The sequence below is a fragment of the Chamaea fasciata genome, unplaced genomic scaffold (assembly GCF_029207755.1).
Source record: "Chamaea fasciata isolate MVZ Bird 193981 ecotype frontalis unplaced genomic scaffold, bChaFas1.0.hap1 SCAF_2, whole genome shotgun sequence".
Lineage (NCBI taxonomy): Eukaryota > Metazoa > Chordata > Aves > Passeriformes > Sylviidae > Chamaea > Chamaea fasciata.
Genome location: NW_027094087.1, coordinates 24,712,830 through 24,740,750, shown reverse-complemented (window position 1 = coordinate 24,740,750; position 27,921 = coordinate 24,712,830). Strand labels below are relative to the sequence as shown.

The window sequence follows — 27,921 nt, the reverse complement described above, 5'->3', positions numbered from 1 at the left end:
TGTCCCTGCGGCGCCGGGAACCGCGCCGGGAGCGCGGCCGTGCGCCTGCGGCCCCGGGAGTAGCAGCTCCGTGTGCCGAGCGGGGCAGCGCGGTGAGGAGCTGCCCGTGGCGAGGGCGAGCGGTGGGATTGCGGGGGCGGGCGGGGAAGTGAGCGCTGGGGGTAGCGAATGCCGGCCGGTGTTTCGGTTTGGGATCGTTAGCGAAAGGGCGGAGGGGGTTTAAATTGCACCTCCTCGGACTTGGAACGTCTGGTGCGTGACGGAATCTGGGTCGTCTCGTGGAGCTCCGGATTTCCAGGGAGTGAGTCCCTGTGCGTGCGGGGAACCCCTCATGGACATCACAGGCAGGACTTGAGGCCGTGGTCGTCTGAGTAAGTCTGCCGGCACATAATGTTCATCCTAGTATAGCTTTACTGAAATAATTGGCAGTAGTTACATATTTAAAAGTTACGTACCCGGTGGAAGTACTTACTGTACTTGGGCTCAGGGATTGAAAGGAGGACGTCTGCAATGCACTGGGTTTTGCATTTTAAGTACGGCTTTGGATGGTGTTGTGTTAAAGTAAATGCAGTACCGGGTGTTATTTTCTCCGTTTCACACGTGGAAACCTTAGCACAGGCAAGTGATGCTATTCACTAAACATTTTCTTACAGACAGGACATAAATTATTTGATTTATTACCCCAGATGTTAGTTTGGAAGAGCCAGAATGGTGATCAGTAGGCTTGAAAGGAGACTTGCACAGGTTTACGGAGACTGTCATTTGACAAAAATACTGCTGGTGATGATGGAAATAACTGCCTGGGAGGAGTTTGTAGCCAGGTGGGAGTCGGTCTCTTCTCCCAGGAAACCAGTGACAGCACAAGAGGACACAGTCTTAAGCTGTGCCGGGAGAAGTTTAGGCTAGACATTACGAAAAAATCCTTCATAGAAAGAGTGATTGGGCGTTGGAATGGGCTGCCGGGAAGGTGGTGAAGTCGCTCTTCCCGGAGGTGTTTAAAAATAGACTGGATGTGGCACTTAGTGCCATGTTTTAGTTGGTAAGGTGGTGTTCGGTCATAGGTTGGACTTGATGATGTCAAAAGTCTTTTCCAGCCCAGCCAATTCTGTGATTCTGTGAAACGTGTTTGCAGGTGTTAAGGAGAAGCAGAAGTGGGGCTACTAGCACGAGCATTCAAGAAGGTTTTATTTCTGCATAATCTAAATGGTCTCAAAAGTAGAGGCTCTGGTAAGATTTGAAACCTTGTAGGCTTTAAGATTTTCACAGCATTTTGGTAGTAATAGTCAAAAAGGAGAATATGTCTATACAGTTTCTTACTAATGCTTGCTTGTCTCAAAGAGTTAACAATGAATATCTCTTGTGGATTTAACATTTTTTCTATCCCTTCATTTGACAGCTATGAAAGTTCCCAAGGGAAGCTGAAGCAGTTTACAAGACAGTTTTTAACAGAGAGGTTTAATTTAGAATAAAGGAAGGTGAAAGTTTGATGTCCTTGAGATAGCTACTATTAAAAGAACCCAAAGAAATAAACTTTGGGATCAGTTCACAGTCTTCAATTTAAATATCTACGCTTTTTGTCAGTAAAGTTGGTAGCTATGTGAGATGCTCCTTCTCTAAGTTTTTTTTTCTTTGCCAACTCGGTGATGATTGTGTAGGTCTTCTGTTGTTAATTACAAACACTGATTAAATTTAGAGTACTTAAAAGCACAACTTGGGGTTTTTGTATTATTCTCTCTCACTGTTCAACTTGGATAATGTTTCATGCACCTTTCTTTAACAGTGTGAAGTATCACCTTTCATCCAGGATAATGTTACTGTGAGTTTTCCTGATAAGCACTTCCTTTAGGTATGATTGATCTTGTTTTTGATTCACGTTGGTATTTCCTTGTCATTTTTGTAGAAGCTGTGTTTCATTTTCACAAATATGTTTGAAGTTAGAAGGAAGACATTTGCTGCTTCAACTTTGGAAAGCTTGGGGTTTTGTTTTTCTCTTTGGTTTGAGTTTGCATGTCTTTCTCTTTTAAATAATGTGTAGAAGAAAAATAGAAATTGAGGGGTTCTTGATTGTTGGTTTTCTATTATATGGTCTTAAGTCTAAGTTACCTGTAGGAGTTTGGTGAACTTGACTTTTGTCAATTTGAAGGAGGTGTGCCTGGAGATTCTGTAGCCTGGTTGAATGCCACAAGAATTTGGTTAAAAACCTGTTTTTTTTTTTTTTTTTTTTTTTTTTTTTTTTTTTTTTGGCAAATACATTGTTCAAAAGTCACCCAGCCGATCTGCAGCTGGGATAGCTGGTTTTTTTTGCTTCAGAGACTGGAGGTTTTGCCCAGCATATAAATGGGACCTTGAAAATATTGTAAAATGATGGGAGAGAGCTTCCTTCACTTTTTTTTTTTCTTTATTATCAACATATGTAGGGTGTTTTATAAGTATTTTGTCTTTTGTTTGAAGTGCTTTGGCGTGCCTACAAGTAACATGCCTTACAGCTACAATTGGATCATCTTGGTATCCTGAGAGCAACAGCTGGGTAAATATTTGTTAGGCAGTGAATTGTGGGATGAAGTTGTCATGCATTATAATTCAGATAATCCTTTTAAATGGACAGAGTGATGATTGTAAATGTGTGCAGTTACAAGTAATGGCAATGTATTTGAGTTAGAGCTCTTAAATTGTATGTTTGAAACTTTCCTACTGCATAAAAATCCACCTGCAGGTTGGTTGAAAACTAACGTAGGTGTAAATTGTGTTTTAACATGGAAAAAGTCATGTACATTTAATAGCTTAACAAAGTCATGCCATCTGTAAAGCTTTTTGATGGCTGTCTTTGCAGTAGGCCCTGAGAGTTGGTAATCCTTACTGGGATAAGACCGCAAAACTAATAAAAAGGTAAATCTATTCATGCCTAAGGAGGCTTTAGCTGGAATGTCTTTGGTGCAGTTCTCATGCTGAAGCACCTTCATGAGAAACAAACAATGGGATTCTGTTCTCAGTTATGCTTTCATAATACATGATCAACTCTATTAATTTTCTCTTTTTTTTTTTTTTTTTTAGAACTTTGCTTGTAGATACTTGTAAACTGAAAATTATAAATGTATTAAGTAGCCACAGATCTATACTATTTCTGTGCTGTTTTAGCTATACACTTTCAATTAAAAAAAAGTATTGTGAAGCCAAAATAAGAAAATGCAATATTGTAATATAGCAGTATTCTCAGATATTATTTTATTGTTCAGGAGAGAGTTGAGTGAGGAATTTGACCAGGAGAGTGTTGAAGTATTTTGGTGAAGTGTCAAGGCCTCTGACATCTGTCATCTGTACTGACTGATGCCGCTCCAGTAAGGCAGCAGCTGCCAGAAAACGACAGAGTATTGCTGAGCTGAGTCGTGACCTGAGCATTCCACTACACCTGAGGTTCCTGTGTTCACAGGAATCTGTTTGATCATGTGTTTTTCCAGGATTCCACTCACCTTGGATGGGAAGGTGTTTTTAAAAAATGCTGTATTCCTTAAAAAATATTTCAGTGGGGAGTGCTGGGCTGTGCTGAGGCTGTGCCGGGGCTGCGTGCTGTGTCCCTCACTCGGCCGCTGTGGCCGGGCCCAGGCTGTCAGTGTCGTGTCTCACGGTGAGGTCAGTGGCTCAGCTGTAGTTGTGTAACAAGAGGGGCCATTCATAAATGTGTTTCTTGGCCCAGAGATGCTGGATTGCATTTCCTAATGTGGCATCAGAGTTCACTTGGCCTCAGGAAAGCGAAAACTGTACTGCAGGATTGCAATAGCTCATTTGCTGTGCCTGGGGAGAACTCTCACCTGAGTGTACCCTGGTCAGGCTTATGTTGTAGCAGGAAGAGATGCCTTGAAAGAAGCTGCAGCCTGTGGCATCCTGGCCTGGATCAGTAATAGTGTGCCCAGCAGGATTAGGGTAGTGATTAAACACTGTGCCCTCTGTATTCGGCACTGGTGAGGCCACACCTTGAATCCTATGTCCACTTCTGGGCCCCTCACTACAAGAAGGACATTGAGGTGCTGAAACAAGTCCAGGCAAGGGCAGCAGAGCTGTTGAAGGGTCTGGAGGAAAAGTCCTGAAAGAAGCTGTTTGAGGGAGCTGGGATTGTTTAGCCTGGAGAAAAGGAGACTCAGGAGACCTCACCTCTCTTTACAACTACCTGAAAGGATTGGCCTCTTCTCCCAAGTAACAAGCAGCAGGACAAGAGGAAATAGCCTCAAGTTGCACCAGGGGAGGTTAGATTGGATCTAGGAAAACATTTCTTTATGGAAAGGATTGTCAAGCCCTGGAGCAGGCAGCCCTTTGAAGTGGATGAGTCACTGTTCCTGGGAATATTCCCAAGACTTGTAGGTGTGGTGCCTTAGGGACATGGTTTAGTGGTGGGCTTGGCAGTGCTGGGTTAACAGTTGGACTTGATGATCATAGAGGTTTTTTCTAACCTAGATACAATTCTGTGACTTGCATTCCTTGTTCCCCTGCACTATTGTGGATAAGGTGGAGATGAATGAGTGAAGTTGAGCCTGGGAATAAGGAAGTGGAGGGGAAGTGTACTTTTGGTCTCTCACCATCCTACTCAATTTTTAATTGACAGCAAATTAATTTTCCCCAAGTTGAGTCTGCCTTGTCAGTCGATGAGTGACCTCTGAGTCTTTACACCCCTCTTTTGTTCAGGAGTGGTAAAGTGAGAGTGTAGCAGGCAGAAAATCGGGAACACGCGTTCAAAGGATGATGGACTTCACACATACCAGTGCTCAGGGACTGCTGCATTTGTCTGATGCATTCCCTGTGGAGACAGTTGTTCAGTTTATTGATCATAAACCAGAGCAGGCTGGAACACGGGAATAGCACTCCTTGTTCAGGGTAATGTTGAGTGGAAGAACAGTGGTGTCCCTGTTAGGGATGTGTCCCTTTTAGGATAATGAGACACTCCTATTTTCTTCTCTGTCCTACAGGTCAGAGTTTAAAATGTGTGGAAAGCTCTTTCTCAGTGCTTTTCTGCTGTGATGTTCTCTTTTTTTGAAATGAATTTATTGTATTTAGCTGTCAAGCCTTTCCTCTTTTACATAGTTTCAATTGCTTCTTCTGTGATGCCCACACTCCTGGAGACAGTAAGTTGTGTAAGCTAACATCCAGGCTGTTGCCCTGGTTTCAGCAGGGATAGGGTTAATTTTTTTCCTAGTAGCTGATATAGTGGTGTGGGTTTTTTTTATTTAGTATGAGAATAAGGTTGATAACACACCTATGCTTTGTTGTTGCTGAGTAATGTTTACCCCAAGTCACAGACTTCTCAGTTTCCCATGTTCTGCCAGTGAAAATGCTGGAGTGGCACAAGGATTTGTGAGGGGCCACAGCCAGAAGAGCTGACCTGAAATGGCCAAAGGAATATTCCATATCAGAGGGCATCGTGCTCAGTGTATTAGCTGAGGGGTAGGCTGCCAGGGGCAGCTGCTCGGGGTCTGGCTGGGCATTGGTGAGCAATTGCATCATGCCCATTGTATATTGTAATCTTCATTATTGTCACTGTTATTCTAATTATCATTTTCTTCCTTATCTGCCCTATTAGGCTGTTTTTATCTCAGCCTGTGAGTTTCCTCGCTTTACTGATTCTCTCCCCCATCCCACTGTTGTGGGGAATTGAGGGAGTGTCTGTGTGGTGTTGAGTTGCCAGCTGAGTTTAAACCACAGCAGTTATTTCCTGCTGTGTTACATATTCTTATATCTTTTTTTTAGTTTGTAATTCAGGGAGTTGGAACTGCCAGTACGTTTGTTCTTTTGTATTGAGTATCAACTGTTATCAAGTAATAAAAGAGTGTGGAGCCAGCACATCCGTGTATCTCTTTGTATTCTTGACATAACTGGAATATTTTAGGTGGCAGTGGCTGTTACTGTAATCAGGCCCCACAGGTGCACCTTGGTCTGCTTCTTTTTAACTCATGTATATGTTTCCCCTTTAAAATTGCCTGCTTCCAGGCAATTTGTGGAATGTTACCAGTCGTTGCCTGGAAATATCTGTTATCATTCTCCTAAAATAACCATTCCAAGCCAACTGAAAGCTGAACTACTGTTTTTCTGCTGATTGTCATATCAGGTTTTCTGACATTTTTCAGTGGGAAGAGTAGACGGGATAACAGAAGGTTGCTAGAAATTCTTCTTGCTTCCTAATCCAGCTAGCTCCATGTTTTCATGAGAGCTTGTGCTGGTGCAGAGAAATTATAGTTTGGGGACTGGACCAGAGACAAAAATGAGATGGTGACAACTGACAGCCAGACTGGTGTGGCTTTGTGACTGACCAGTTGAAACATGCAGTACTGCTAAAGGTTCTTTCCGCACTGCTGAGTGTCTGAAACGAGGAAGCTTTCGCCCGAAATTCTTGTGCAGTCCTGAAAACAGATGAGACTTGTGTGGCACAGAGGAGGTACATGTGTTGCACAAAGAGTTCAAACAGGTTTGAGTTACAAGAGATTTAACATTTGTCATGAGGCTGTACCTATACTTTCTCTCCTGTGATATATATCTTGGAATTAATTCGTGTTTATTATGATATACTGCATAAAACCATTTCTAAGTTTTAAATTCCGTTTAAGTTCCTCAATCCAGAAATAAAAGCATTCCTGGAAGGGGACTACCTTTGCCAGGAATAAGGGAGTCGCCCATTCTCGAAAAGAGATAAGACTTCACCAGGTAAGCCTGGTGATCAGCAGCAACAACTCAGCGATCAACACCTGATATTAATCTTATCGACCTCGTCAAGGCTATGCACCTGAATACATGGTTCCCGTAAACGTGAACAAAGGTCCATTCCTCCCCGGAAAAAAAATGTTCATCAGACCAGCAGCAAAAAAAGAAACCAAATGAATGTACAACAAAAACTGGAGAGACAAAGACGGATGAGGCAATCTACTGTACAAACCAAAACCTGTATAAAAGCAGACCCTGCACAGACCAGAATTGTGAACTGGAGGGATTCGGTGCCATAGGGGCTGGATCTTTGGTTCACCTGGCCCCGATTCCGGGATCGCAGCTGTACTTTGCTTGTGGCTTTATCAGGGTTTTTTTTCTATCACCAATTTTTAATAAATTTATTTTATGAATTTGGCTGATCATTTATAACATCTCCCATCCTTACTGCAATCCAGAACCCTGTGTCTGCTCAGGTCGTGGCAGTGCCACATTCCTGGTAGTTTGAGGGAGCCCCAGACAGGTGAGATGGCAAAGTGACGCCTCTCTTTCCATCTAGCTGATGCTGTGGGCTTGCTGGAGGGGTTTTACAGGTCAGAGTGGTAGAAAAAGCATCAGAGGGACAACCTGGTAATAGGAAGTTGCTTTTTATGAACAGGGTCAGTGAGCCAGGCTGTTTGCATGAAGTAGATGCTTTGGTCCGTGGTGGGACTGTGATCAGTGGGTATGTCCGGGTGCTAAAAGAGAGGAGTGTGGTGGGAGCACTGGGACTTCTCCACAGAAATGGACAAGAGGGTGGGCAGCTCGATGTGTGTAAGAAGAATGACATCTCTAATGTTTAAAATCTCGAAATGGAGAAGATGCCAAAAGGGCACTGATAGACTGTGGTTTGCTTTGAGGAGCAAAGGCTTGAGCCTTTGTTTCTAATGGAAGGGTTTGTTGTGGTCATGATTTCTGAGCACTATTGCTTCTGTCCCGATATACCTGAGTGCCTGTGGGCTGGTGCTGCTGTGCTAGGAGGAAAGGAGGGAGGCTGTCTGCCCTCCTGGGCTGGTTCATGAGCTGAGGGAGGGGCATGTGGGACAGCACCATGAAGCCTCTTTGGTCTGAGGAAAAGTGGGATGTGTTGGCCCTTTTTTTTTTTTTTTTCCCCCTCAGTAATATATTTTTTCCCCTCCTGTGATATTGAGCTGATTCTTTCCTGCAGCCTGTGAGAGGTAACAGAGGTCTCTTTATGGTGTGGGGTTTCCTGGATGAAAAGTGTTTGCTGCTTGTGAAGTGTTCTCCATAGTTCTTGGAATGAGTGTTCGACAGGAAGGAGGGATGTGGCAGCAGCAGTGAGTGGTTGGTTTAATGTGCTTTCTTCATTTGGCTTGAAGTTCTGAGAACTGGAAAGGGAATTTGTTTGAGGATTGGATTTATTTTTCTTGTTGTTTCTTTTTCTTTTGAAATAGCACCATTTCTCAGTGCGGTTGGTGGATTTTAAATAGGAAGGGATAATAGGATTATGAAAGAGTTGCGTAAAAGAGATGTTAAAAGCTATTGGCTTAACGCTCCACTGAGAAACTAATCTGTTGAAAAGAAGGAAGTGCCTGTGAAAGGAGCAGGTATAGACTCTTGTAAAACTTGAAGACTTGAACTGTCCTGCACAGAAAAGCTGATGCTGTACAGTGATCTTTCTACCTTGCCAGTTGTCAGAAATTTTAATTCCTTCTTGGTGGATTTCATGAAGACTGCTACACTTCCTGATGTACCCAGAGCTAACCTGTTGCTGCTTTTGCTTCTGGCCTAGATAAAGTAATAAATAATTGTCTGTTTAGTACAGAGCTGATTAAATGCAGTTCCACGGAACTCTTCCATGCTTCATTTCCTGCTTGAACTTACTACACTTTTTAGAGTTAGGTTGAAGTGCATGCGTGTTGCCACTGAACCTGTTCTGCTGCCTTTGGAATTTGTGTGTGAGCTTGAGGAGCTTGTAGGGGTTTCTAGAAAATCCTGCGTGGGAAATCTGGCCTTACTCGACCATGTGAAACAGGTAGTTAGAAATTTGGTTTGTCTAAATAAAAAATTAATTTTCTTTTCATCGCATGAAAATATCTTTCTGGAGCTGTCCTGCAGGTGTTCCCTACAGGGTGAATTGTTTTAAATGTGAACATATGAAAAGTAAAATTTAGGCACCATGTTTTCACTGATTATTTATACTGTTAAGCTTAACTTCTTTTTGATAAGTAATCAAGTGAATCTAGGCTTTAGCATAATTATCATAATGACAGTTTTTATCTAAAAATGTATCAGGGAAAAATCACTGTTTGGAACATTATGAGTTTTTATCAACTCCAGTTACTTACCAGATTTTGTTCATAAGGTTACTTTCCTTCACTAATACTTAGACCAGGGCTACCAGTTGTCAGTCTTCTGGCTGATAATGACTTTGTCTAGGAATTCTACATTGATAAAAAAGAACAGCCTTTAGTCCAGTATTCCAGGGCATTTCTGAGCTTGGTAGTGCTACTGGCTTCAATCAGGAGGCAGATGCACAGGTTGACCCTGCAGCCTTTACATGGGGAACCAGCTTGTACATGTGTTGCTTGCTCATTCTGTGCTTGCACCGTGTGTCAAACTCCAGTGCATGGGTGTTTCTGCTGGGAAAACCCTGGATGAGTGTGGACGGGGTTCTGATCTTCCTTGTTTGCTTCAGATGAACTCTTGTCCACGCTGAAACCTTGCTTACTGTTTCGGACTACCTGGATGGAAAAGGACAAGTTAGGGCTTCATGTTTGTGTTTATACTGTTTCTCAAGTATGAGAACTGAATGCCCCTGTTCCTGGGGAAGTCATACAGCTCTGTGTCCTGGATGGCATTCCTGCAGATAAGTCTCTTATGAGCCAGGAATTTTCCAAGAAGGAAGCAGGGTTTGGCATGGGATTCAAAACACATAGGCTACAGACCTTGAGTTGTCATACAGGCTGCAGAGCACAGGGACAGTTTTTGGTACAGATGTGATACTGGGGAAGGCAGAGCATGCGTTATTTTTGTGCCTCAACATGATCAGGGAGCTGTTTAGAATTGTGTTACAGCATCTGTCTAGGTACGAGTATTTCTACATGTAGATGGAGACCTTCCACCTTTCCCATCAATTTTAGAATTCTGATTGATGCCGTATTTGCGTAACTGTGGCTTTGTTCTGTTTAATTTTTTTTAATTACACATTTTGAAATGGGTACTGTGGTGGTTTTGACCTTGTGGTCTGAAGGGCCCTACCCTTCTAGGCAGCTGTAACTTTCTAAGCTATGTTTGGTTATGCTTCACTGAGAATTTTTGTCACAAGAAAGTTGCACTTTGTTTCCCACGTGAAACTATGAAAGTTTCTTTGGTCTACTTTATGAAGGTCCCATACAACTAGAGTCAGGTTTCAGAGCTATGAGAAGCATTTAGTTGCACCACAATTGTTCTCCCACCCATGTTTGAGGGTTGGTCACCCTCAGTTGCAAGGTAGAGGAGAAAAAAGAACCATGTTTCCAGTTTCTGAGATACTATTGTTTATAGCAAGATTTGTTCAGTATTGAATTGTTGTTTGCACATGGTATAATGTATGACTAGGTGGCCTTTTTCACCACCACTCCCAGCCAATATATCAGCCATAATCCAGGGATATCAAAGATGAAAAGATGTGTTTCGTTAACTTCATAGGGAGCGAAAGGAAGGAGGGAAATTGATCAGTGGAACAGGAGACTTGGTTGGTCAGGATGTGGAAAGGCTCAGCTACTGAATGTCTCTTTTGCCTCAGTTGTTATTGTCAAGACTATTAAGGCTGGAGTAGATTTTGCATGACTGCTCCAGTCTGTATTTGATTAAGACTATTCCTTAATAATAATTTTATGTCACGTATTATAACTCTGGTGTTTGTACTGTTTCTTCAAGTATAGAAGCAGGCCCTGAGCCTAACCTTTTTTTTTCTTTAACAAGATCCAAGCTCTGATCTTCTTGACTTTAGGACTTGAGGTTAGCTGCCTGACTTAGCAACCAAGGTACTTGAGGCTTGCTGGTGAAAGATTACTTTTTTGACTGAAGAGTCCTTAGTGTGAAATGGTAACACAACACCCTCCAGAGGGGCAATGGCCAGGGTTTTTTTTTTTGTTTGTTTGTTTGTTTTTTGGTTTTGTTTGTTTGTTTGTTTCTCTGACAGGTAGGCTCTTATTGAGGCTTAACTTCTTGCTTGTCCTTTTATTCTCAATTATTGTCCTCTTAGGTTCCGAAGTTCTCAGTCTTTGGCAGGAGTCATAAAAGTGACAGCTCTTCACTGTCATCTTCATTCACAAGGGTACAGTTCTTCCACAGTTCTTCCTCCTCTTTGGTAAAATCAGGTTTGGCTTTCTGTGCATATGCCATTCTCATGTTTCAGGGGGAAAAAAGCCAGGCAAACAACCTTTTAAGCTCTGAGGTAATAATGTAAGGTAAATTGGTGGGTAAATTGATCAATCTGTGTTTTTCCATTTAAAATACCAAAATACCTTTGTGTGTCTGTGTTTTGAAATATTTGCTGTATTCTCTGTAGGTAACACCAAGAAATCAAACTGCAGGTTTCTGAAACATGAATTATTGCCCTTCTGCATGAGTGTTGTGATGAGCTGAAGGTGACTAATGGTTGTGATCATGTGTGCACATTTATGCTGCCCTGTTGAAGGGCTCAGGTGTATTTTAAGCAGGAGCAGCCTTCTGTCGCTGCCAAAGAAGCCAGTGGAGATGTGAGTTTAGTTATTTTGGGAAGTTATTCACACTGATAGTGGTGTAGTGTGAATATTTGTCACTTGAATTTTTGGTAGCAACTGCATATAGAATCATGCAAAGCTGACAAAGGAAATTGATACATGTGAGATTTGGAATAGGAGTGGAGGAGAGTAGAAGTCAGGTTCGTGCAGTAAGTTCATAGTTTATGTCCATAATTTTGGCATCTGAGTACCTTAGCAATTTTATACCTGCCTGCTCTTCCTGATATTTTAACAAAAACAAAATATTTCAGAAGCTGCTGCTTCTGACTAATACTGCTGACTGCCTCCTGGTGTTACTTTATGTCTTTTCCCATGGAGAGTTAATTTTTGACTTTATTTGTGGACAAAAGAATTTCTTTGGGGGGAGAGCCCATTTGCACTACTCTGAAAACCAGTGGTGAGCAACTGTTGTAACTCTTTAAAGATTGTAGTCCATTTTTTGGAAAGTGGGAAGCTGTGAATATAATAAACACCTTTTGATAGTAATTTGCTGCAATCTAAGTTCAGTATCTTAACTTTTATGTTGCCCTTTACAACCCAGGTTAATCTGGGGTGCACTTGGATTGGGTGATGGAGAACGAAATTCCTTCCTCATGCATGTGCCTTGTGCAGTGAGCCCTTTGGTTTGTGTAGGAGAAAAGTACACCCTTTCAGGGAAGGGTGAGTGTGGACTTTCAGGGAAGTGCTTCACCTGATGAATGCTGCATAGTACCTGAGAGGCCATGAAGGCCATGAAGGGCAGCAATTCAGATTGTTCCATAGAAACTTGCAGATAGAGTTTAGATAAGCTAATATTAAGGTATTTGATTAACTATTACAGGGTAATATTACCCATAGGGTCCACACTGCTCTAAGATGATTCACAGAGCTTATCACTGATTTCCTGTGTGCAACTATTGCAGGGTTTATTTGAGTCTCTTTACTTGTTTCGAGCATTGCTGTGTGTTGCATGTGAATGGGGAGAGCAGGTTGGCTCTTCCATGAAGTGCCTGCCCGGAGGGACAGCAGCTGGTAATTCCCAGTGAACCTTAAAAGCTTGGGAGTTCATCTTGTTAGTCGTGGGTCAGGCTCCCATACACATTCCCACGGATCAGCAAAATTCTCCAGAAGGCACCAGGCCTAAGCTAGTGGAAATGTGGAATTACTGTACTCCTTGTGCCTGTGATATCTCTCCAGGGTCTCATGTACTATAGAGGCTGGTATAAAATAACCTTTTGATGTCTTTGTGTTTCTTCTCTTTGATCTAACCTGTTTCATGTACATTGTCTTTAATCACTGCCTTTGCTTCTCTTAGCCTCAGTCTTTGTTGTTCTCAGAGGCTGCAGTTTTCTTGTGTGTTTTCTATATTAGAGCTCTCTGTTATTAAAATTTCATTCTTTCTCTGCTATGAGATGATAATAACAACCAAAAGAAGTAGAGTGGTAACTACAGTAGGATGGCAGTGAAAGGCTGTATGAAAATGGAGCCCTTGAAACAGGGCAGGAAGTGTAATAAAGGATTGGCTCCTGACAGACCAACACCTTTGAGAGACAGAACCTTTCTCTTAAAAAGCAGGAAGATTTCCCTCCTTCAACTGCATGTGAGAGGGGGAATACTGGGCCAAGACCCAAAAGGTGGTACTGGCAGGCAGCAGATAAAGAAGGATGGTTTCTGATACCAGTCAGGTGTTGTGGGTTTCACACTGCATTGTGCAGAGCAACATAGCATCAATAATACTGTCTTTCAGAAGAAACCAGTTTATTTCTGCAGAGATTCATGTGTTTTTCATTTTGGATGGGCTTTACTCATAGCCAGAAGAATCTCTTGCTTTGCAGCTGTTGTTAATTTTGGTAGGAACAGAAGTAGTAAAACCTTTGTATTGCCAGTCACTGTACACAGACGTAACACGGGATAGTGGTTGCATTTTCTGATCTGAAAAAAAATAAAAGAAGGATTTAAAGAGAACAACAAAACAGGAAAGTAATTTGCATAAAATAATGCAGCTGGTTTGTGGCTGAACTAAGACCAAAGCTCTGTGTCTTTGTTTCTGACCAGTTGTTGTTCGTACTTGCTGTTCCATTCATGTATTGTCGCAACCTGTTTTTATGAAATGTGTGAAGGTGTAGCTGTGGAGGTGGTAGAAACTAATTCTCTCCTTCTTTCTTCTTTTGTGGCCCAGGTTAAAATTGTATTTTGTGACATTTGGAGAGCAAACAATACTATGGCTCCATGAATTTCAAAACTGCAGGAAGTGCAGCAGCCCTCCCTACCCTCCAGCTTTACTTCCCTACTGTGACGTTCTTACTGGGAACTGTGGTTTCATCCCCACTGGATATGCAGTGACCTGCCTTGGCATCAGAGCAGAGGAAGCTGTTTGCGGATCAGGGAGAGCCATGGCCATGGGCTTGAATACTTTTAACCTCTTCTATAAGTTCAAAGTGTTGGTGCTCGTTGCTTTATTTGTAATCGTGCTATGGACCACATGCAGTTACTTAATGGACACTAGACAAGAATTTCCTAAAGCCAAGAGCATGGTGGAGTTTTTCAGGAACTTAACTAGCCTGGATCACAGTCAAAAGGAGGAGAAGATTGAATCCACTGCAGAGGTTCCCATGGTGAAGGTTCCCTGCCCAGCTGTGTCTCCATACCTGCGTAAGTGATAGTGTTTCCCGCTCCTCTCTGACAAGTTAATCCGATGGAGTGCTGCTGACTTGGGTTTCTTCCTAGCCATATTCCAGTTGGATACCTTTCCTGTGAAACCAATACAACCAGTTGCAGCAACCACTCCTGGGTGAGGGAGTGTCTTGTGGCACCCAGTGCCTGTGTTGAGTCTGGCTGGGAGAGGAGCTGGTGCTGCGCTCTGCATTTGTTGATAAAACAGCTTTGGTAACACACCAGTAACCTGGCTACTCTGTACAGTGTTTGCTCTCTGATGAGGCTTTGTCTCTGTCTGTCCTGGCCCCCTAAAATCCAGTGGGGTGGGCAGGAGGCTGGGAGTGGACACAGCTTGGACTGCCGACCCCAGCTGACTGCAGTGGTATTCCATACTCTGTGACTGTGCCATTCATCATGGTCAGCAATAAAAGCTCAGGGAAAGGAGGAAGGAGGGATGTTCATGGTGGCAGCATTTGTCTTCCCAACAACTGCTGTATGTGCTGAAGCCCTGCTTCCCTAGACATGGCCAGACACCTGCCTGCTGATGAAGGAATTTTTCTTTTTCCCTTGATTACATGTGCATCTTTTGCTTTTTTAAAAATTAAATTATTTTTGTCTTAATCACAAGTGTTTTCATCTTTCCAGAGTTTTTTGCCTTTTCATTACTAAATATACTTCTGTGTCTGTGTTTTGTCAATTGAAGGACTTCACAACTCTGGAGTTAGCACTAATTATGATGAAGATTCAAATGGGTGGCCGTTTCCTTGCTTTGGGCATTTTTATTATTCTACTTTTTCTGTGGCTTGGTACTGCTAGCAGCACCAGGCTCCTGCTTTGCAGTTACCATGGCATTATCTTCTTGCTCTTCCTTATTGTGAACCTGATTAGGGATTTGTTTGGGAAGCTGGATTCTTCCTTCTTCCCTGATGTAATCCAAAAAGCTTCTGTCTCCCTGCACACCCTCACCCTGACCCCAAGACACATTTGATTAAGTAAATGCAGCACATTTATTTTATTGCCACTACTTCATAGTCAGTTTAAGCAACTACATGCTTGACACCCTCTCCTTCTACTGCCTGCATAAAATCCTTGTAGTACTACTTGGAAGGGCAGGGAAGCCAGTTGGGGCTTGAACCTGAGTTTCTTACACTGGTTACATAGTGCCTCGTTAAGCGACTGGACCAGTCACAACCTGAAAAGGACTCCGGAAAGGTTCTTGTCCTTCTCTTACAGGAGGTGCCAGCAAACTGTCCTTCAAACCATCTCTTACACTGGAAGAAGTGCAGAAGGAGAACCCTGAGGTAGCCCAGGGCCGGTACCACCCCGTGGAGTGCTCAGCCCTGCAGCACGTGGCCATCCTTATCCCATACCGCAACCGGGAGCGGCATCTGCTCTACCTGCTGCAGCACCTCCACCCCTTCCTGCAGAGGCAGCAGCTGGATTATGGCATCTATGTCATTCACCAGGTGAGGCACCTGTGCTGAGCTCTTGGGGTGAGAGGGATGGCTGTGCCCGGCAGCCTGAGGAGAGCCTTCACTGCCGCTGCTGCCTGACATCAGTCCTCCAAGCCTGCTTGCAGCAATTCTGCTGGCTGAGGGATGCAACAGTGCCTGCAGCCACTGCTGGTGGCGCTCCTGCATCTCAGGGCTGGGGTGTACTGGCAGTGTCTTTAACTGGTGTCCATTTCTCAGTCTGAATAACCTGGTGTTTCTTGAGTTACCATGCAAGGTAAGCATCTTTAGCACTGCTAATGCCACTCACTTCTCTTGCAGTATCCACATATGTAACTAGGCTGGCCTGTTCTGTCTTCCCATTTGGATAGAAGGCCAGTTTGTCTCTAGCCCTTCTCTCCCATCAGGCTCTTGTGCTTAGTAAGTTGTGTATATTGTGTGGTTTTACTTTTGCTTCCTCAAACTTAACACAACAGCTGCTGCTTTATTTACCCAGCAAGTGCTGAGGGAAGTAGTTGTCATGGGAGAGCATTTGGTTCCTGAAAGATTTATTAATTTATTTCTTTGTCTTCTTTTTAGCAATGCTGTTTCAGTGGCTCAAACTTAAGTAGACTTGTGCCACATTGTCTTTCATTGAGGTGCTTATGTTCTAATTGCATGTGCCAAAAGCAATGCATATTTCTCTTTTGTAATATGTTGTCTTTTTCTTGATCTTCCGTTATGTTTGCTTTCTTTTACTCCTGTTTACTTATATGTTCTGCTTTGGCTCCAAAAAATCATTTGAGACAGTAGGAGAAAAAGTGATAAATTAATAGTTTCTCTTCCCTCCTGATTAAAGAGCCTAGAGTCAATTAATCAGTATGAGGCAGTGCTTTCTAGGTGAAAGCTTCCACTCTTACACTTCTGCTCAGCTGAGTGTCTCAGCAGAACAGCAATAAAAGTCATGGCATGATATTTTTACTTGGGATGAACTGTTCTTTGATTGTTTAGAGTCATCACGTGGCCTCTGGAGTGGAAAAGCAAGTGCTTTTTTTCCTGCATTAATATGTACTATAGTCATACATTTACTGGTTCCTTCTAGCAGGAAGCAGTGGCTGGGAATAAATTACTGGGAGAATGAGCATATCTTTTTAATTTGTTGAAATATGTGAAGTGGAGAACTGCTGTTGTCATGTTAGCAAAAAGTAATACAGAAGTATGGAAGTTTTGTCTGATGAGCTCAGCAGTGCCAAGTCTGAACTTGTTCTATCAGAGATTGTGTTTGGAAGGTTGGAAGCTTTCACAAAGCTTTTCTATGTACATTGGTATGCCCAAAGACTGGAAAGTGGGTCTAACAAAACTCCTGGGGCAAATCCATTTTCACTCTCAGTTTGTGATGTCATTAGTTGTTCTAATTCTCTTTTGAGGAAAGACAAACAGGCTTTAACTGTTAAAATACACAGTCTGCTTTGGAGGTAGATTAAATGGGCCTTTTGTATTTCTTTCTGTGAGCCACTGAAGGGCTTGCTTCAGATTTCTTCTTTATGGGCTGCTTTTAACATCTCTAAAGTTGTGCTTCTCTAAATGTGTGCATATATGAATGCTGTGCTCAAAAGAGTGTGAGTGTGTAATCTCTAAAGGGTGAATAATTTCTTTCTCAGCATAAGTTTGTCTTGTGGTGAGTGTTATTCTTCCATAGAAAAAAAGGGAGACAATTCTGTCCTTGATGAAAGATGAGGAAATGTTGCTATTGGTTCAGTATGTGGTCTGACATAGTAAACTGCCCTTCCTGGACAGCATTTGGCTGCTGTGGTGGATTGCACTGATGAGGAAAACAGAACTTCAGCAGATGGAAGAGGCTGTCCTGAACTAAGCTGGGTTTGATACTCAATACAAGTGATGTTCTCCGAGTGTACCTTACCAGACATCTGATTTGTTCTGTTCACTCCCTAACCTATGTTTTCATCCTCAGGAGGAGACTGTTTTATGGGTATTTTTATATACAGGACGTTTTAAGAAAAAAAAACTCCATTCAGAAATTTGACATCCTGATTTCGGGTGAATTGTATCTAAATTTTTTACTGGAAAATTTCTCTCCAGAGGATGGATGCAATTGATTATCCATCTTGTAATTTCTCAGAATGGGCACTGTATTGTATTTTTCAGACTGCAGGTATGGAGTCATAAATCCCACAAATCTTCTTAATTTCAGAGCAGATGGTTGTTTTAGTGAACAGATCCTGCTCTAGAGCAAGCGTTACTTCTTAAAACAATAAAACATGCTTTGTATACAACAGCTTTTCCCCACAGCTTACCTTCTCTCAGCCTGAGGGGGCCAGCTTCTTTCTCATTTTCCACGGACCCTTTTTCTGTCCAGGCACCTTATAGAAAATTTGCTAGAATTCCAAGCAGTTTCTCTTGAAAACTTTTTTTTTTTTTTAAATTATTCTTTCAAGTCCACAGGTTCCTTGCTCTGGAAAATGACTGTCCTGTCTTTTTTCTGGGAGGACAGGGGTTGGCCCTCTGGTTCCCTAGTGCGAACTTGAGGCAAATCCTCACTTTGTCCTCAAGAGCAGAAAGTCTTTGCAGGCTGGTACAGTGTGCCGCCAGGTAAAAAATGAAAATAGCAAGGTATGCACACATCTTGCTCCAAAGTAAATGCTGACATGATGAGCTTACAAAACTGCCAGGTGTGTGTGGATATACTTGTACCTCAGAGGTGAAAAATTCGAGTTTTGAAAAGCAAATACTAAGTTACTTACCGCAAAAGCAAATGATGAAGACTGGTAAAAAGGTGAAGCTCTGTGCTAGGAGCATGACTCCTGCAACAGCATAATCAGGTTATAGGTAGGAGGCAAAAACGAAGAGACCTGCTTTTCACTCCCACTCTGCCATCTGTGTGTGAGCTGAGGAAATACAGGGAACTCTTTTAGCATTGCTGTCCTCCAAGCTGAGGGGACAGGCATAAATCGTTCATGGCAAGGGCTCTGACATCTAGAGACTAGTTAGCATGGGATTAATGTGGGGGGGTGTTTTTTCTTTTTTTTTAAAAAGAACTTCCATGAGGCTCACTGTATGGAACACCAGTTTCTAGACTGTAGTGATCCCTCTTCTGTTGTGGAGCCTGAGGGTAACGCCAGGAGTGGGGGCAGAAGGGCGATTAAGCCATGGAGCACTCACACTTGTGCCCAGCTAAGCACAGGCTTTCCTGGGCCTGGCTGGGTGTGTTTGTGGTGAACAGAGGCTGGAGAAACACTGTGCACCGTTGGCCACTCTGATGCTGTGCCCGGTGTTGCGGGGCACTCTGTGCAGTTCTGCTCTGGAGGTGCTGGAAAAGCCACACGGGTGTGGTTGCAAACCAGGCAATGGGAACAAATGCCCAGGAGCAGCTCTGGTTCGAAAGCTGTGGCACCTTCTTCAGAGTTGTTTCTTTCCATTCTTTTCCACAGGCTGGCAACGCCAAATTTAATCGAGCCAAACTGCTGAATGTAGGATACCTAGAGGCCCTAAAAGAAGCAAACTGGGACTGTTTCATTTTCCATGATGTGGATCTGGTGCCAGAAAATGACTTTAACACTTACATGTGTGACACACAACCAAAGCACTTTGTAGTTGGCAGGAACAATACTGGATACAGGTAGGAAACCAGGAATATGGAAAGAATACCAACAGGGAAATGCCTTATTACTGATGATGTTCCTCTTCTGAGGGAGCTGTGTGCTGGTATCTACCCTTCCTCCTGACGCCAGGTCTCTGATGGTAACACTTCACCTCTCTGGAGTACAGAACCGGACAGACACCTCTGCAGTCAGCCCTGTGGTCACCTGCAGAAATGGTCATTGTCACTGTTCTGGTTTCTGGAGTTGAACTAAGAGGTGTTTCAAGAGGAAAGCAATGTGCCAGAGATTGTGCAGAGACCTTCTGGCAAAGCTAGATACACGTTTGCAGTCTCCTGATCCTGTGATTTGAGGGTGTGATCTTACTGTAACAGAACTTGCCACTTACTTCTGCTGTTGAAGAGGTAATGTCTGATATTGAGAGCTCAAGTGTGGAAATTTGCCAAGGGATAGGGCGGGGCAGTCCTTTCATTATTTCATTGAACAGTATATAACACAGGATCATTCTGATTTTAAATGAGTCCCCTAAGTGCTTATGTGATAAAATAGTTTAAAGTGAAAAGTCAGGTTCAGTCCACCTCAGAGAGAAAAGGCTCCTGAGTTGGTTGAATTTAATGACTAAAAGTGTTTTCATTGAACTTGTTTCTTCCAAGATTCAGTTTGTCATATCACTCTAAATATTGATTAGAAGCGGGCTTTTCCAAAGCTGATCTCAAAGTACTTTGAAGCAAAGCTCTGCTTTGCATCTGCATTTCCTTTGTTAAATATATGAGAAAGAGGTGGGATGTGCCTATACTGACACAGAATAATATTCACTTTCCAGTCATTTAGTGAAAACTGGAACAAGTACATACGTACTAGGCTTGTGACAGGCTTTCGGAACACTTGCAGAGCCTTGCAGAGTATTCCACTGGAATGCTGGTGGCTTGAATTTGATAATTCAACTTGAATTGATAATTCATACATTTTCTGTGTCACTGCCTGTGTTCATGCATCCATGAAGTGGAGTTAATAATGCTCTGCTTCCAAGGCATATCTGAAGGAATTCAGATTCTGAGCTCAAGAATGATTCTTGAACTGAGCTGATACCACGGGCTGAAATCCCTGTTGGGTGTCCTCAGTGTTTTGCTGCGGCTGAGGTGAGCATACTGGGACTTATTGCTCAGATGAGGTAGAGAAGACTGAACCCATCCATGTTCTGTATTAACACAAAATGTCCTGAGCAGAAATGTGGGTTGGTTTGTGTTTTGTGGGATTTTTTTGTTTTGTTTTGTTTTGTTTGTTTTGGTTTTGGGGTGTTTTGGGGGGAGGTGGTCTTTTGTTTGTTGTCTGTTTTTTGGTTTTGGGATTTTATTAGTTACTTGGTGTGGGGTGGGGAGAATTATTTTTCTTCCAGGGGGCTATATTCTACTGTGATGCAGTATGCAGTAATCTCAGCAGCCACGTGCCTTTGGAGATCCAGTGCCTTATCTTTAGCTACATAAACTACTGCTCAGTTTTGGATGCTTTTAGACAGAAGACTTATATGTTAAAGCTTTGAAGATAAGGTTGGGAAAGCTCTATTATTTTAATTAAAGTTTTTCCTTGAGACTAGCACAACATCTTTTCCTTCTGACCATTCCTATTGTATGTATTTTTCAGTCCAGTTTTAAAATTTCCAAAGGAGCTGATGTTCTCTTGTCCTCAGGGAAGGGGTGCTTAAAGGGGTTGTTACAGAGATGCATTTTTGCAGGTGATGTCAGCTGGGACCAAGTTATGCCTAGGCCCTGCCAGTTCTGTGCTGCCTGAGGAGGGTTGAGTGGGCAGCTATGTCCTGGTTACAGGATCACACAATGGATGGGGTTGGGAGGGACCTCTGGGAATCATCCGGTCCAACCCCTCTGCCAAGGCAGGATCACCTAGAGCAGGTGACACAGGAGCTCATCCAGGTGGCTTTGGAATGTCTCCAGAGAGGGAGAGTCCACAGCCTCCCTAGGCAGCCTTTTCCAATGCTCTGCTACCCTCCATGGAAAGAAGTTCTTCCTCATGTTGAGGTGGAACTTTTTGTGTTTTCGTTTATGGCCATTGCTCTTTATCCTGTCAGTGGAAACCATTCAGGGGTCTGGTACCATCCCCTTGGCACCCACCTTGCAGGTATTTATTTGCATTGATGAAATCCCCTCTCAATATTCTCCGGACTAAACAGGCCCAGCTCCTGCAGCTTCTTCTCATAAAGGGAGATAGATGTTCCAGACCCCTCATCATCTTTGTGGCCTCTGCTGGACCCTCTCCAGCAGTTCCTTGTCTTTCTTGAGCTGTGGAGATCAGAACTGAACACAGCACCGCAGATGTGGCCTCTCTAGGGCTGAGTAGGGGAGGAGCATCCCCCCTCGTCTTGCTGACCCCACTCTTCCCAGTGTGGTGTAGGGGAATTTTGGGGTGAATAAGCAAAGCAGTGGGGTGTATATATGGGTGTGTACATGGGAAGTCAGTTCCCAGACCGTCAGGCTGCTGGAACGGGCTGTGGTGCTGTTGGTGACTGTCCTGAAAGCACAGCTGGGGAAGGCTCTGGCCTGCTGTTCCTGTTCATTGGACCTCCTTGCTGTCCATTCCATTTGTTTACTGCATTCCTCTGGAGTATCCATAGCAGAAGTCTCAAGGGAGTAATGTGTAACTAAAACTTGATGGAACTTCCTCTACCTTGTGGCTTGTCTTCTTCAGGGGAGGAGATAAAGGAGAGAGACCAAATCTGTTCACAAGTCAGGCCTGACCAACCTGATAGCCTTCTCTGGTTTGACTAGCTTGGATGAGGGTGTAGTAGTGAATAATGTTTATCTTAGGAAGGCTTTCAACACTGTCTCCCATAACGGCCCCACTGACAAAGTGTTGAAGTATGGACTGGTAAGTGGACAGTGAGATGGGCTGAAACTGCCAGAAATGCTGGGCTCAAAGGGTTCTGCTCAGTAGAGCAAAGTCCAGCTGGAGGCCAGTCACTAGTGATTTACACCAGAGTTTGATACTGAGGCTACTAAGTTTTCCAGTAACCTAGAAGATGGGGCAGATTGCAACCCTCAGCAGGTTTTCAGAGTACAGAAATCTCACAGGGTTGGCTTATGTAGCAGGGCCTTTGTCAGGCTGGAGAATGTGCCCAGCAGGAATCTGAACAGAGAAGTTGAACCAAGGGAAATGCAGTGTCCTGCACCTGGAGAGGAGTAACTCTGTGCTCCAGTAGCTGCTGGAGGCCAACTGTCTGGAAAGCAGCTTTACTGGAGAGAATTTACCCAGGGAAATTTACTTGGGCCAGCAGTGTACCCTTGTGACAAAGGCCAGTGGCATCCTGGGGGGGAGTTATCAGCAGGTTGAGGCAGGTGATTGTTCCCTTCTGCTCAGCACCATGGAGGTGATACCTGGAGTACTGTGTCCAGTTCTGGGACATGCTGGAGCAAGTCCAGAGGAGAGCCTGAGAAGATGATTAAGGGATTGCAGCATCTGATGTGTGAGGGAGGCTGAGAGTGTTTAGCAGAGAGAAGGCAAAGGGGGATCTTGGAAATGTGTATACATACCTGATGGGCAGGAGTAGAGACTGTGGAGCCAGACCCTTCTCAGTGAAAGACAAGAGATAGTGGACACAAACTGAAATACAGGAAATTCCACTTAAACATATGAAAAAAGCTTTTTTTTTTACTGTGAGGGTGGTCAAATACTGGAACAGGCTTCCCAGAGAGATTGTGGAATCTCCATCCTTGGAGATGCTCAGAATCTGACTGAACATGTTCCTCAGCAAGTTGTTCTAGCAGATCCTTCTCTGAGCCAAGGGGTTGGTTAGTGATCTTCAGGGGTCCCTTTCACATTGACAATTCCTCTGTGATGCTGTGAGCAAAAATCAGCCAGGAAAAATAGTCTTGAGGGAGGTTGTGTTGGGGATCTTGTGCTGGTTTATCTTCTCTTTTGGTGTTTTTTAAATTATATTCTTGGTAAACCAGAATTAGTAATAAGCATTGTCTGGCATGTCAAACACCATAATGAGTACTTTCTAGCCCTGGCAATTTGTTCATCTGTTTAGATTCACATACATGTATGAATGCTATCTGCAGCCATGTGCCCATCACCTCTGAATGGGCTGGGGCAAGGCAGTAGAAGCAATATTACCTTAAGGGCCAAGACAGAGGAGAGCATCATAAAAAACAATTAGCAGAATGGCCTAAGAAGATAAATAAACATGGTATGTAAACATCTTTTTAAAGTAGATGCATATTTCAGGATGGGAAGGTAAAAGTTAGAAATTAATCTCCTTTAGAGCTGAGCTCCATTACATTGGGTTACTAAGTAACTTGCACTGTACCTTACCTTGGAATTGTTATTGCAATATCCAGTAGCACATGTGCCCTTGCTGTGAGCTGATTTCTGTCCAAATTTTTCAGATTCAGCTCTGAGGTAATTAATGGCTTGCTGTTATTGCAGAGCTTCCACTACATTAGTGCATAGCTTTTTTGCTTTTCTATATATCACAGTCCCTGAAATGAAGTCCCTGTTGGGCTGGCAAGGGGAATTGTGTAAAGAGAGAGAAGCTTCTGAATAAGACTCTGTTCTCAGTTGGAGAGGTAATTTTTTCTGGCCTAAAGCAAATCACCTTCTTTTTCTGAAAAGAGGAAGAGAACGGGACCAGCTTTTAAGGATTTGTGCACCATTAACTCTGTGCAAGACAAGTCTAGATCTGGAGTATCAGGGTGATGTTTTCATTGCTGATAGAATTTGACTTTTAATTTTTCGTTCTCTCTTGTATGTCTAGGTTACGGTACCGGGGATATTTTGGAGGTGTAACTGCTCTTACAAGAGATCAGTTTTCCAGAGTGAATGGATTCTCTAACAGCTACTGGGGCTGGGGTGGAGAAGATGATGACCTTCGAATCAGGTAAACAATGAGGAATTAGTTTTAGGAAAAATTTTTTAAAATTGGCCCAGCTTCACACTTAGCCTCCAAGAGCACAACACCCCAGGGGCCTGCATTCAAAACAGCATTGAACAGTGTTGCACTGGAGATGTGAAGTGCAAGATGCAGTTCTGTGAGCAGTTTCCTCTTTGCAAGGGTTAGGTGTGTCTGATGCCTAATCCTCTTCCTCACAGCACTATTGGCTGGATGTGGGTTAAATTGGTTGGTTGGTTTGGTTCAGACACACAGCATTTTTATTCTTGCTTGGAAAGTGGTCATAATTGAAGTCTGGAGTGTGGTTTGCCAGAGATACACAAATATATTGAGTTCCAGTGCTTTGCTAGAATGTGGAAGTGTTTTGGTGGAATTGGGTGTTTTGCATTCATTGACCACTGGATTTGCTTCAAGTAGGGCTTAGTTTGTATTTGTGTGGTGTTGATTATAGTGAAGATAGCAAATAACTTGAATTATGGAAAGGCTACGTATATGTGCATATGCCCTTTGCTCTTGTGAAAACTCATTTTGCAGATGTGCCTGTCAAAGTAGGTGGAACCTGTTGGCTGGAGAGGTTTAGTGGGACAAAGAAGTCAACCAAGCTTTTATGTTGATCTTTTGCCCTTTGCCTAGTAATAAACCTCTAATCCTACATTGCTATTAGTAAATGGAGAAAAAGCCACAAGCAAACAGCAGATAAGAACCCACAACTCCACAAGCTCTGCTGGCAGAGCCATTAAGTTTGTAACTTGGTTTGCACTCCATCATTTTTAAGTTGTTAATCCTTTTCAGTTGCTTAAATATACAAACAAACATTTTGGGGACATAAAATTTATATCCCTGGTAATGTTGTGTAAATATACAGGGGATTAAGTTAGGAACTTCCAAATGAAAGTGTTTCGTGGTGTCAGTTCAGCAGATTGGTCAGCTCTATCTCAAGAAATCTGAAAAATCTGCTGGAGGCATGTGTTTCTCTCCCTTAATCACAACTATTTTTTCCTTCTTAGTCCTGCCTAGACACACCAACTTCTATGTGACCTCCTGGGAGCTGACTTTTATAATAAGTTTAGGGGAGAGTTTGGTACTTCTGTATTCCCTGGCTTCCCATGGCTGATAGTTCTTTCAGATGTTCCTGTGGGCAGCAGAGAAGCAGCAGGACAGCAGGATTTACTGAGGGATGTTTGCAAGGGGTTGGAAACAGTGATGCTTTTGTGTGGCACTTTGTAACTTTGCAGCTCTTGAGGTCTTGGTGGGGAAACCAAGTAATGACGCAGCGTGTGCTCTGCAACTGGACTTGGCTTGTGCCTTTTCTCTTGGCTGGTGACCAAGTTTGCAGGGGGAGGTAATGGCAAGGTAGGTAATTGCCCTCTGGTGGGTTGTTGTCAGAGATCCTTGGAGCCTTCCCGAGGGAAGTCAGCAGATGGCAGCATCCCTTCGGTGCCCTCAGAATTCAGGGCCGGGATTCTCACGTTCTGCTGTTCCGCCTCTGGAACGAACGAACGTGGTGGTCTCTTGCGCTCCCTCCTAAGGCACTTATCACAGAGAGATTCTTCAGATCATTTGTTGTAGTTCGATAATTTACTGCCACAAAGTCATGGAAATCTGTAAGGGGCTCAGTTTTTTCAAATCATGGTTTCCTATTTTTCTTTCAGCTGACGAGTGACAAGCAAAGAGTCCTTAAGATTCCTTAATTAAGAGTCCTTAAGATTCCTTAATTCCCTTGTGATAAAATTTCTTTCTGCTGTCAGGGCAAAGCTGTGCTTCACAGATATGTGTAAGGTCAAAAGCTCCAACTAAGTGCCTGATGTCAGACATTTAAATCCGTGCATAGGGCTCAGTGCTTCTGGCATTGTTCTCTGAGAAATTTTCTTCATGTGAACAAATAAGTTTTGCAGCTGTCTGCTAGCTATTAAAAAAGAAAACAAGTTAAATTTTTTTTAAAAAAAATTTTTGTAAGTGGAGAACCATGAAGGCTTTATTGCAGAGGTTGAGATGAACTTGTTGCAGAACATATGGAGACTTGCTACAGGGCAGTACAGAGTAGTCCAGTCAATACTGATATAAATGTACTCTGTTGTATAATGTGTAGAGCTTAAAGCTCTACATCTCTACTATAGTAGCTACCTGCTTCTGTTCAAAAGAAGTGTGTATCTGTCACCCACCCCCGGCCAGACCTGTTCTCCGGGAATGCAAGTCTGAACCTCATTTCTCTGGCAAAATGGGTTGTGGAAGAGGTGCAGATGAGCTTTCAGAACTCTCTGTATTTGCTTCCACAGCATCTACAAGAAGTGAAGTCTCCAGTTGTTGGGTTTTTTCATTAACAGCTGGTTTATTGGTGGTGTCTTCCTCACAACACTTCTTACTACTTCTTGCAGGGTTGAGATGCAGAAGATGAAAGTGGTGAGGCCGCCTGCTGCTGTGGGCAGGTACACGATGATCTTCCACAGCCGTGACCACGGGAACGAGGAGAATCGGGGGAGGTGGGTCAAGAACAGGTTTCTGCCTTGCATTGTCTTGGTCTGGGGGCACCTGGGGGACAAGTTCTTTGCTCTAGGCCAAAAAGGCTTTTTGTGGTACCCAGAGGCTGTGGGGGACATCCCTGTGACAACACTGTTCCAGCTGCCAGCTGTTTCTCTACATGAGATCTTTCTAGAACTGACTGGGTGGTGTTCCCTAGAAACTTCCAAGATTACACTTCCATCGGTATGATTTATGCATGATTTCAGCGATTGAGCCAAAGGATTTTTCTCCCCATAGGTGATTGTGCTGAAAACAGGAAAAACAGGACTTTGCATACCCAGTAGATAGAAAATAGCAGTAGCTTTGCTTCCAGATTTTCTGCTGTTGGGAACAAGCTCAGAACTCCTCTCCTGTGCATGTCAGTGAAGATTTTTCTCCTCTTTGTCTTCAGGATGAAGCTTCTCCGTCAGGTCTCTAGAAGATGGAAGAAGGACGGGCTGAATTCCTGTTCCTATAAACTGCTCTCCATGGAACACAACCCACTGTACATCAACATCACGGTGGACTTCAGTGTGCAGCCCAAGGTCTCATAGGGGCCAGCACCTCTCAGGTTATAGGAAATGGCATCAGATCTCCTTTGTGGCTGCTATTAGAGCAGATGACTTCCACCACCTGCTTGGAAGGGTCCTTCAGTAGCACAGGAGAAAAGTGTTCCTTCACAGCATCTCACTGAGTGGTTGAGAGTTCCCTTTTGTGAGGACTGGAGTTATGGACTGACCCGAGGGACAGGTCCTCATGTTCTTCTATGCACTTTTTGCTGGGACCTTGGAAAAAAGTGTCTTTGTTTGGGCTGGTCCAGTGGAAGGACTTGAACCAAATCCCTGAAAAGAAATTTGGTTTTGCAACTGTTTCTGAAGTTATTTGTGATCTTGTTAAAAGCACAATAATTCTTCAATAACTACAACCTTTGTAAGAAAAGTTGATTTTTTTCTAGTCTAAGGAAAACTGCTTATGTGTGAGGGAAGGGCAGTAATGGTAAGGGGGAGGGAGATGTTACAGATTTCTCAATAAATGCAGTCCATTGAACTCCAGTGTGTCTTGTCCTTCTCACCACAGTGTCCCCTGCTGCCATGTCCCGTGGCAGTAATCAGTCTCATTCTGCAGCAGGATGCCTGTTACTCTCCAGGGATCAGGAAGGAAAGGCAGTAGCCAGCTGTGTTGGAGCAGGAGAAATTCCTCTCCACATATTTTGATGCTTTGGGCCACCCTGTTAGCAGAGTGTGTATACATACCCAAGCCATTATCATCTGTGAGTCTTGCTTAAGGAACAGGTGAAAGGCTGTGGATAACCAGCTGTTCCACTGTGCTGCTGCATTTGTGCAGAAGTCTTGATTAGAGCACTTGACTTACTGCATTGTATGTAACTG

General features: G+C 43.3%; 1 protein-coding gene across 4 annotated transcripts; it reads left to right on the top strand.

Annotated features, from left to right (window-relative positions):
- Positions 1 to 27,574, top strand: B4GALT4 (beta-1,4-galactosyltransferase 4). 4 transcript variants are annotated; one of them, XM_066175281.1, is made up of 7 exons: positions 1 to 92; positions 13,609 to 14,081; positions 15,318 to 15,550; positions 18,964 to 19,151; positions 23,900 to 24,022; positions 26,410 to 26,514; positions 26,946 to 27,574. In XM_066175281.1, the coding sequence occupies exons 2-7, from the start codon at positions 13,823 to 13,825 to the stop codon at positions 27,085 to 27,087; spliced, it is 1,050 nt and encodes a 349-aa protein (XP_066031378.1). In that variant the 5' UTR covers positions 1 to 92; positions 13,609 to 13,822; the 3' UTR covers positions 27,088 to 27,574. The 4 variants fall into 4 exon arrangements, with proteins under 4 accessions (XP_066031378.1, XP_066031375.1, XP_066031379.1 ...); XM_066175278.1 differs by lacking the exon at positions 1 to 92 and adding an exon at positions 168 to 371; XM_066175282.1 differs by lacking the exon at positions 1 to 92 and adding an exon at positions 1,828 to 1,846.
- The last annotated feature ends 347 nt before the right edge of the window (positions 27,575 to 27,921 follow it).